The following is a 12,031-nucleotide window of genomic DNA, read 5'->3' on the forward strand; positions in this document are numbered from 1 at the left end:
AAAGGAATGTAAGTCATACTGGTTTGAAAGTACATATGGGTGAGTAAATGAGAACTATTTTCATTTTCAGGTGAACTATCTCTTTATCATATTCCGTTTGGGGTGCTTTTAATAGCTAAAGAATATACACTACCGCTCAAAAGTTTGGCATCAGTAAGATTTTTTTTTAATGATTCTGAAAGAAGTCTCTTATGCTCACCATTTACTTTATTATAAATACAGTAAAAACAGTAATATTGTGAAATATTATTACAATTTAAAATAACTGTTTTCTATTTGAATGCATGTTAAAATGTAATTTATTGCTGTGATCAAAGCTGAATTTTCAGCATCATTATTCCAGTCTTCAGTGTCACATGATCCTTCACAAATCATTCTGATATGCTGATTTGCTGCTTAAGAAACATTTCTGACGATTATCAATGTTCAAAACGGTTTCATAGTCATATTAATGTTTCATATTTTTGTGGAAACAGTGATACTTTTTTCAGGATGAAATTAAAATTCAAAAGAATTAATTTGAAATACTATTTTGTATCATTTTAAAAGTTCTTTACTGTCACTCTTGAACAATTTACTACATGTGCGTTTTGTTATAAATAAATTGAAGCCAAACGTCAGTTTTCCTATATTTGATAACTACCAAAACAGATTAGTTAAAACAAATAATTAAAGCTTCAATACTCTGCCTAATGTGATTAATTTTGACGGTCATTATTGATGTTTCTGCGATCCCAAACACAAGAAAAACATTACATTAAGCTTGTCTCCACTGAAGTACCACAGAGCATCTCAAAAACTAGTTGCATATATAATTGCGTCCAATCAGAGCTGATAATGGAGCAAAACTGTCTTGAACCAGACAATCACAAGGGTCCCTGAATCAGCTTTCTATGGTGTTTGGACTCACTTGTGGCCCAGCTCATGAGCGATGGTGAAGGCCAGGTTGAGTCCGTTGTCCTCCGCCAGCACACACTTCCTCTTGGAGCTACAGGTGCCGCCCAGATAAGCGATTCCTGTGGAGAGAGCAAAGCACAGAGTGAGAAGATAACGGATAGACAGGAAACCACAAAATCTGACATTTTAATGCCTGAAGCTCATTCACACTGACTGGAGATCGGTCGTTGCTGCTAATCGCTGTCAGTTTTAGCTTACTTTTGGCCTCCTCATAACTGAGAGGTTTGTAATTGCAGTTGTGTTTTTATGCCAATTTCAGTCACCCGCCTGCACTGAGGAATAACAACAGATTTACTGAAAGAAATTTTTCCAAGAGGAAAAAGCAGTGCCATAAAGGACACGGATATGCCATTTATTTCATATTTAACATTTGGTTTTGTGAATTATTTGACATTATTACTGAATTAAGAATTTAGCTGATTTTTGTTAAAAAATGTGAATTGTTAAAATTGTGATCTATGAATATATATATATATATATATATATATATATATATCAATAAATCTATCTCTCTCTCTCTCTCTCTATATATATATATATATATATATATATATATATATATATATATATATATATATATATATATATATATATATATATATATATATATTAAAAAAAAAATACAATATTTAAAAAAATTATAAACATATTGAAACCTAAATAATTAAATACTATAGGATATAATATTTTATATGTTATGCATAATATAGTTTGATAAATATTATCACTTATAAATATTATTATAAGCATATTTTTTGTTATCTGGATAGCTTTGAAAGAACAAACAAACAAACTAAATAAATAAATAAATCCTCAAAGCAATTATATAACATGTCCAAAACAATTACATTATATTTCATCTAAATAAATACATAAATAAATAAATATTCAGATGAATATGTTTCTCTAAAAAAAAAAAAAAAAAAACATCCACCAACTCCATAAGCAACCCGCAAAATACATGAGAACAGGCTAGCAACCAAATAGCAATCAATGCCCTGGCACAACACTGTAACTTCATGACAGTGAGTTTGCACAGACAATCAACAGTCTGAATGTCTTCAGAAAATATAAAACTCTATACGATAGCACAACTGCTTTTTTGTACAAACTGACAGCAAACGCATGTCCTATGAGTCAGAATCTCTGTCACTGAGTGATGCCACATCAGAAAGTCTACGACTATCACCTTTCTAGTGTTCATGTGAAAGCACCTGGTTTGTGTCTGACACTGGATGAAACCCAGACAACCTCACTTAGCCTCTGACCGCCGTAAGTGAAATCAATAACCAAAGAATGAAATTCAGCCCAGATGCTTGTGTTAAAAAAGAAAAAATGGCACAAAACTGTGTTAGGATGACAGGAGAGCAGTTTGGTCCAGCAGAGGTACTTTTACATGGAATAACAACAGGACTGTCTTATTGATTGTATGAGCATATGGCAGGTCACATTTTTCAGTTTGTGTGATTTTTGCAATATGCATCTCATACAATTATCGCATTGCTAAAGAAAGCTATATGAAGTATATATTAAAATATGCAACATTTAGAAGGCTTCAACTGGTCAAAAACCTTATAGCAATTTACATCTACATGCATCTAAATTTTTATCTGCATTTTGAATTAGTAAATGACAAAAAAAAAAAAACAGTTAATGCAACTTTTGTTTGGGAGCGTAAATACAATGCCTTAAAATGTTGATTACATGGGCAGCTCACTACCGTAGGTTTTGAAACAAGCATATTATTATTTTAACCAACGTGAATAAATAAGCATTAAGCAGCCTATACACTGTAACAGCTGTTTACTATCAAGGCACAATGAAAATACTGAGCAACAACAGTGTGACTTAAAAGGCCCATGAGAAAAAGAAAAATGTGATGATATACAATCACGTAACACATCTTATTAAAAAAAATTTGACCAGGAATAATTTCTGGTCTTACATGTTTCACACAGTGGTTCAATAAATATTGTTCTAGGCGGGCAATAAAAAAGAAACCCTGCAATTACAAAATAAAGAGACATTTGGATGTTCCACTGTAGCTCATAAATCAACGTTTCTTTGTTATTTGCTCACAGTGTTTGATGACTGATGCTGGAAACAAATGCAATGTACTGTAACATGCAGTAAAAACAAATTAATTGTGCTTTATCATTCTTCAATCTATGGTGTAGAAACACTCTGAAAACAAAACACATAGTCGATCCATGTATGGAGACTAAGCTGAAATCCCAATTCAGTCGACGAGCGCAGCATCAAAGCTGTAATATCATATTAGCGATACAGATGACGTGATGATTTGCTTGTGTCAGGATGAGTTTTTCATCTTTACACATGGAGCTGAGGTCTAAAACACATGTCGGAAAATAATGGGCTGTGCCATTTTTACACTGACTGGAATTGTATGATGGAAAAATTCTTTTCCTTGAATGCCATATAAAAAGAACAGCAGGTTGATTGGAAAACAGATGTTGTCCTAAATTCCTCCACTTCTCCTCTAAACCTCCATTTCTTCTTTCTTTGGTTTTTTTTTTTTTTGTTTTTTTTTACAGCCATGCATACTTAGACAAGTGCTGCAATTATATCTGCTACATCTATCACGGGCTGATTTACAGTCTAAAGGTCAGATGAGTACAAGTTTCTGTAAGCAAATCATTCTGTGCAGATATTTTTATAGCTTGCTGTGAGTTGATGGAATGTAATCTATAATGCGTAATGACTGTCTGGATGGGTGAACTGCACATGACAGACAGGTAGGCTTAATAACACCTTCACTGCAAATGAATGGAAATGAGAGCTCAGCAAATTATTTAAGCTTTGTTTTGTATTCCATGGGGGAAAAAAAATGACAGCAGTCGGCTTTGGAATGACACAAGGGAGAGTAAATAATGATCCAGGATTGAAAAGTGAACTGAATTGAGGTCGAAATTGAACTGAATTGTAAATTTCATTTAATTAATTGAATTTCATTGCTGAATTTGATGAGGAATTTATGAATTTACGGGGGAAAAAAAAACAATAAACATTATACTGAAAGTCTGAAAAAACAATTCAAATTTGTTGTAATTGTTATCAAGATAGATAGATAGGCAGAAAGACAGACAGATAGACATACAACAGACAGTCAGACAGACATACGATAGACAGACAGATAGATAGACATCCGACAGACAGATAGATAGATAGACATCCGACAGACAGACACACAGACATACAATAGACAGACAGATAGATAGTCATCTGACGGACGGACGGATAGATAGATAGACATCCGACAGACAGACACACAGACATACGATAGACAGACAGATAGATAGACATCCGACAGACAGACAGACATACGATAGACAGACAGATAGATAGACATCCGACAGACAGACAGACATACGATAGACAGGCAGATAGATAGACATCCGACAGATAGATAGACATCCGACAGACAGACAGACATCCGATAGATAGACAGACAGACAGATAGACATACGATAGGCAGACAGATAGACAGACAGACAGACAGACAGACAGACAGACAGACAGACAGACAGACAGACAGACAGATAGATAGGATAGATAGAATCAGATTGCAGGGCCACTGATATCAGCAGCTGTATTTGACTCAGCGCTCACCACGGGCCCCACAGCTCACGGTCCAGCCAGACAGACTCAGAAAGACAGGCCTAAATACACACGGCGCCGGGAGATATTTTGCCGATTATTTATCTGGGGTTAATTTGCCGTTAGCACATGTAGAGTGCTTTGCATTCATGAGTTGAGCCCTTTCGTGACGAGAGAAGAACAGCGAATCTACCAGCTCAGCAGCCTGGGCGGCCAGGCTGAACGTGGACAAACGCTTTGTTATTAGTTGTGAGGAACGCTTTCGGTCAGCTGCTTAAAACAACAACAATGTTAAACACAGCCATCACATGCAGGATCAGTCTTTTATCTATCTGTATATATACTGTATCTATATATGTATAGATATTATATACAGTATATATACTGCAGTAGGTCGTCACTGTGTCCGGGTGTTATTAAATTTTCACTGTGCTTCTCCTCATTTCCTGTTTCCAACAGCAAGCAGAGAGAGATGTTCAGATGCTTTAATTTATAAAACACAAGAATATGAGACAAAAACATGCAAACAAATATCAACAGTCCAAATTACAGCCAGATTTTTCCTTGAAAGCTCCCTGGAAAACAAGAAAAAAGTCAAATGAGATTTTTTTTAATATCTCAATTGTTTATTCTAGATTTTTAATATCTCAGTTTTTTCTCGGGGCCAGGTTTGGTTGTCAGCCTGAAGTCAACAAGAAGTGACATTCGCAACACATTTTATTACGTAAAATGATTTATTCATTTATCACTATTACTAACTCATTTTTTTATTTACTGTTTTTATTAATTTATTTCAATAATCAAAATTTTTTCTCAAAAGCTTAGTGACAAACAACACTTTTTCTATTATATTTCGATTGTTTCTTCTACACAGTAAAGGGATTAAATGAAATAATATTTATTTAATAAATAAATTGTATATTGTATAATGTAATATATATAATTAAATTTATTATGGTTTAATATGTCTCAGCAAAACGTTTTTGAATATTGAAATCACCAAGCATGTAAAATGGTAATTCACCTGAGCAGGAAAAATATGTCTAGGATTTTCTTGAGTTTAATGAACTGTTTTCCATGCTACGCTCCATTTAAACTTCAGTTTTACAGTCCCACACTGAACCGTCCCTCTCAAGCCCTCAAACGGCCCACAGAAAACAGGAAACGTTGAACCTACTGTGCAGGAGGGCTTATAAAACCATGGAGGTGGTCCACAGAACTGAACATCAGGATCGTTTCCATATTACAGAAATTTCAACAACAGACATGAAAAGACATCTGTGAGGTTTTTATGTTCACAATTCTTCATGACGTTTCTTGTGGCCTTCAGATGAATGTATGCTTTATGGTAGCACTAGACCGTGATTTAAAGTTCACCTAAAGGTTGTGGCGCTTCATTGACGCAAATATCAATAAACACAGTAAAGTGGTTGAAATAGGAGTTGCTTTTTATGACTAAACATCCCACATCCGAATCAGGAAATGATGGAAATCCCAAAACACTGAGGCATGTTTTACTGTTTGTACTAGAAAGAGGTTAACTATCAAAACTATGAGACCTCTGCTCAGAGAACTGATGTGTTTTAATGATGTTTAATGTGTTTCAATTTTGCTCACAGCCTCATGTTTAGTGTTATGCCCCATCTACACCAAGAACGATTACTATAAAGATAACGATATTAGCGTCCACACCAGCGAACAATATCGTCTGTTTATTCTAAGCGCACGCTGATCTGCCGCTTTAAATTGTCAAGCTCATTATAGCAGGATGGATTCTGATTGACTGTCAATTGTATCGTTTATCAGCTGGAAAAAATCGTTCTGAAAATGATTCCAACGATATTGTTTCTCTGTGCTTTTATCGTTATAGTTATGGTGTGGAATCTGCAATTCTTTAATATTGAGAATGATTTTTAGAACTATATATTTATCGTTATCTTTATAGTTATCGTTCTTGGTGTGAACAGGGCTAAGTGATTGAACAAACCACTAAGCCAAAAGGTGTGGTCATATTAGTGAAATTTCATTGAGATTTTGTGGGAAAAACATGTCTATTGTCCATAGTGTAGCAATGCATGAAGCACAGAAAGCACTGAAAACTTCTCCAAAGTTTATATTTTATTTAACAGACAAAACAAACGTGCCAATCCGTATCGGTCTTATGGGGCAGCTGTAAAAGTTAAACCCCCTCGTATCAGATCTCACTCGAGTCGTGTACCGTTGCTCAGGGCGAAGAACTCAAAGCAGAGACTTCAAAAGCCAGGAAGTGAATCTGAGATGGGAGACGTTAAGCCTGAGGTAGGAGCTTATCCCTTCTCAATCAAACCCCATCTCAATGGGATCCTTGTACATCAGCTGAAAAGAGAGGTGCTCCATTTAAACATAGACTTCTGCTCTGAATGATCTCCAAGACGAGGTGTCTCTGCTCCTCCTACCTGAATGAATGGGGAACTTCCTCTCGTTTAATAATTACAGCCTTTGACCGAGTTCAGAGGGTGATTCCAGGCGGTTAGGTATGCATTTCAACGGCACGAAAGGAAATACAACATGTGTTTCCATTAAACTATTCCACATCTTTTTTTAGGCAAATATTTATTTTGCTGCAATCTCATGAGCACATTTGGCCCATTTAGCCAGTTTGGCATCAGAAGTAGAGTTTTTGGCGTTTAAACAAATAAATCACAGTTTGCAATGGGTCATTTCCAGTATTGCATAATCTGGCAGGAGGATTTTTTTTTTTTTTGAGGTTTACTTATTCTTTCTATAACATTTGATTTAACCCTTGTGCTGTGCTGAAAATCCTTTACCTACAGTAATGTGGTGTTCCAGGTCAAAAATATCCAGCCTTTTAAAATTGTTTGTAAATTTCATTATGAAATTATCACTAAATCACACTTTCAATCTTTTAATCAACTTGTTTTCTTTCAGTTAGCAAAAGTTTTTTATTTCTTTTTGGAATTGATTAGTCTTCAATGATCTGAGCTCATGCATCTCAGTTTATGAGTAAATAAAACAAAACAAATATCATGATCTGTGGATAATTTTGTCAATATTCATTCAAAATCAGAGGTGCATAAACTCAGATCAATGTAGACTATGACCATTCACTTCCAAAAATAAAATAATACATTTTTAGGGAAGTTGTTATCCCCTGTGTGAGCAAAGTCAGTTGGTTTTAATCCAATGCAATAACATTAATTAGCATTTTCGGGAAAAAGAAAATTCTCTCGGTCAAAATGACCGGAACAAAACATGAGGGTTAAAGCAATATAAACTGTTTTGTTTTTGAAACAAAATCTGCCAAAAACAAAGTTAGTTTGTGCTTTTTTTGATTCTTCATGATTCAACAAAAATGTAAATGATGACACGGTTAAAACATCTGCAAAAAAGCTTGGGATTGAAAGTTTAATGTTGTTCAAGTTAAATGTGGCTCTTGTTCTAAACAGTTTAAAATGCAAATGTATCACATTAGTATAAATGTGGGTTGAAGTTGATATCAGTGAGGTCATTGCTTTCATCACTGGCGCCATTATCCCAAACGCTCTCGTTTGACAGCCACTCACCAGACTTCACTTGGTTACTCCAACCCCACTACCAATCGACTCGAGACCATATACAGTCAAATAACTATAGAATTACATCATGCGAGCGTTAAATTCAAAACAAAGATGTGGAATACCCCTAGGCAAGTTGGCCGGGGTGGGGGCACTGGTTTGCTCATTTCTAACAATTGGAAATACTCTACCCACTCTCCCCTAGGCAATCTCAACTCATTTGAATCTCATGCCGTTACTGTAACAGCTCCTATAAGACTCCAGATTGTGGTACTCTACCGTCCCCCTGGCCAAATTCTACCAACCTTCCTAGATGAGCTGGATGGACTGCTGTCCTCTTTCATGGAGGATGGCACTCCACTCTTAGTCTTCGGCGATTTCAACATTCACCTAGACAGGCCTTATGCTACAGACTTCCAGTCACTCCTAGCTTCATTTGATCTCAAACGCCTCACCACTACTAGCATGCACAAATCAGGCAACCAACTCGACTTAATTTACACACGCAATTGTTCTACAGATAACATTCTGGTACAACCACTACATATCTCTGACCATTTCTTCATTACATTTACTTTACATTTTGCTACCCAGGTGCCACCATGTCCCTTACCGGTTACTTTCAGACGCAACCTACGCTCCCTGTCCTCCTCCCTTCTTTCCTCTATAGTATCCTCTTCTCTTCCCTCGCCTACCCATTTCTCTTCTCTGGATGTGAATGCAGCCACTGACACTTTATGCTCTACCTTAACCTCTTGTCTAGACGACATCTGTCCTCTCTCCTCCAGGCCAGCACGGGCTGCCCCTTCTAACCCCTGGTTATCTGATGTTCTTCGTGAGAATCGGACCAAACTCAGAGTGGCAGAGAGAAAATGGCGCAAATCAAACGATCCGTCGGGCCTGAGTAGGTATCAGTCTTTGCTTTCATCTTTCTCTACTGAAGTCCACATTGCCAAATCCTCACATTTCCACAACAAGACCAACAGCGCTCCAGACATGCGTAATCTCTTCAGAACATTTAATTCTCTCCTCTGTCCCCCTCCTCCACCTCCCACCACTTTGATAACCGCTGACGACTTTGCCTCTTTTTTCACAGACAAAACTAGAACAATCAGTAACCAGTTCTCAAGTCCACAGGACCTCCAATCAACCACATCCACTGCTCTAACTCCCATCTTCTCCTTCTGTCCCCTCACCGAGGCAGAAGTATCCAAACTTCTCCTCTCCAGCTATCCTACAACATGTCCTCTCGACCCAATCCCCTCACACCTTCTCCAAACAATCTCTCCCACACTCTTACCGGCACTCACACACATTATCAACACATCTCTCCTCACAGGCATCTTCCCCACAGCATTCAAGCAGGCTCGGGTAACCCCACTGATCAAAAAACCTACATTAAACACTTCTCTTTTAGAAAACTACTGACCTGTCTTTCTCCTTCCATTTATAGGGAAAACACTCGAACGAGTTGTATTCAACCAGCTCTCACGGTTTCTTTCCTTGTACAACATACTGGATGCTAAACAGTCAGGTTTCAGGAGTGGCCATTCAACAGAGACTGCGCTACTCTCAGTCACTGAAGCCCTGCGAATTGCAAAGGCCGATTCCAAATCATCAGTCCTCATTCTGCTGGATCTTTCTGCTGCTTTTGACACTGTCAATCAGATTCTCCTGTCTACCCTCTCATTACTGACATCACTGGGATTCCACTTCGCTGGTTTGAATCCTATCTCACCGGTAGATATTTCAGGGTGGCCTGGGGAGGGGAGGTATCCAAACCACATCAACTGGTCACTGGAGTTCCTCAGGGATCGGTTCTTGGACCCCTCCTCTTCTCCACATACACTACATCACTGGGTCCCATCATACATGCACATGGCTTCTCCTATCACTGCTACGCTGATGACACACAGCTCTATCTCTCTTTTCAACCAGATGACCCAACGGTAGCTGCACGGATCTCAACATCAGAAAGATCAGGCCCTTTCTGACAAAGCATGCTGCACAACTTCTTGTCCAGGCCCTTGTCGTTTCTAGACTGGACTACTGCAATGCTCTTCTGGCTGGTCTGCCATCAAACACAATCAAAACTCTACAAATGATTCAGAATGCAGCGGCACGACTGATCTTCAACGAGCCCAAAAGAGCGCATGTTACACCTCTCTTCATCTCCTTGCACTGGCTACCAGTGGCAGCTCGCATCAAGTTCAAGACACTAATGCTTGCATACAGAACTACCACAGGCTCAGCACCCTCCTACTTCCACTCACTATTACGAACCTACATCCCCTCCAGAAGTCTGAGATCTGCTAGTGAGCGACGCCTTGTGGTACCATCACAGAGAGGCTCAAAATCACTCTCCAGAACATTCTCGTTCACCATTCCTGGCTGGTGGAATAATCTTCCCACCCCTATCCGGAAAGCTGGATCCCTGTCAATCTTCAAGCAACAACTGAAAACTCATCTCTTTCAGCAGTACTTGACTTCATCCTAAACTCAAAAAAAAAAAACTCACTGTTTCCCTCTATCTTTCTCTCCCTCCCTTACTAGCTTGTACTTATTTGAACAATGACTGAGACTTGGTGTTACGAGCACTTCCTCTGTCTGATTGCCTCTTCAAGATGAATCGCTTTTTGTATTCCCCAATTGTAAGTCGCTTTGGATAAAAGCGTCTGCCAAATGACTAAATGTAAATGTAAATGTAGAAAGCCTGCTTATCGTACATGTCTTGACATGGAGGCCTTTGCTTGGCTGCCTCTACAGACTGCAGATTTTTCACGGTTGATGTCAATGTTCCCCTGAAGGAACTGGGCCACCCAAACAGAGAGACGTCCGCTCAAACTCATCATTCTAGGGATGCCATTCCCAGTTGCTGCATAATAGCAGCACTGTGACCAAATGATTTCCATCATGCCAGAACAATTACGGCCCACTCTGATTGTCTGGAACTGAACAAACGGTCCTGAGGTGGCTTCTGCGCTTGCAATCCGTTCTGGATGAAATGCCGGTCTCGTGGTATGCAGACGCTAAAGAAAAGCATGACCCTGCTGAGCGTGTTTGGAAACTCTAGAATGGACGAATTTTCACATTTATGTTTTTAACAAAACCTTAGACTTAACAGCATGGCCTGTTCAAACTTTGAGATATGTCATTGGACTTTCACTGTTCCAAAACCTAGTGCGCTTCCTTCATAGTCATCATCAGTGAGCTCCCAATGCAATAGCTGTTGTATAAGGTGGAAAGCATGATTACAATGGTGCCTAATTTACCATATTTGGGCCAAATTCAGGCAGTATTGCATGCATTCGTCACAGAGAACACATCTCATAATGCAATAAATGCAATATTTACCATTTACAATGTTTCTTGCAAAAATGCTTTTATTTAGTTAGAATTTTATATTGCTAGAATGTTAAAAGTTAACACATGCAATTAATTAAATATATTTAACACTAAATTCTTTTAATACCTTTTATTCAAATTCACAATTTTTGCGTTTTAACGCAGCTTGACAAATAGAGAATCACATATAACAATGTGAGTAAAGAAAATTGTAATCAGAACATGACTACTTCTAAATACCTGTCAATGGAAAATTACGCTTTTTGAAATGTTGTAGTTACAGCATTGACCGGCAGGGGCAAACTGAGCCATGCCACCAGACAGACCTTGACCTTGAGAAATGTTATGCTGCCTTCTAAGACACCTTTTTGGCCAAAATGTAAAATGTGAATGTGTCTTATCTGCAGACAATCAATTCCAAAATATATTTTACTGAATTCGTACACAAATTAGACTTAAATGTAAAAATACTTTTTTTCTATTAGCAAACTTTCTCACTATTTACTTATGTATTTATTTATTTTATTTTTTTCCCCAAATCATTTTTGTATACTTTT

At 37.7% G+C, this 12,031-nt stretch overlaps 1 protein-coding gene across 1 annotated transcript in view; it reads right to left on the reverse strand.

The window, feature by feature from the left end:
- The window catches only part of LOC306881118 (A disintegrin and metalloproteinase with thrombospondin motifs 17-like), a gene marked incomplete at its 5' end in the record, with an annotated part of 150,241 nt that overhangs the window by 91,050 nt on the left and 47,160 nt on the right, over positions 1 to 12,031 (reverse strand). Inside the window, 1 exon segment of the mRNA XM_079435034.1 lies at positions 911 to 1,016. Within this exon segment, the coding sequence (XP_079291160.1) occupies positions 911 to 1,016 (106 nt within the window).

Source organism: Barbus barbus (genome assembly GCF_936440315.1).
Source record: "Barbus barbus genome assembly, chromosome: 2".
NCBI lineage: Eukaryota > Metazoa > Chordata > Actinopteri > Cypriniformes > Cyprinidae > Barbus > Barbus barbus.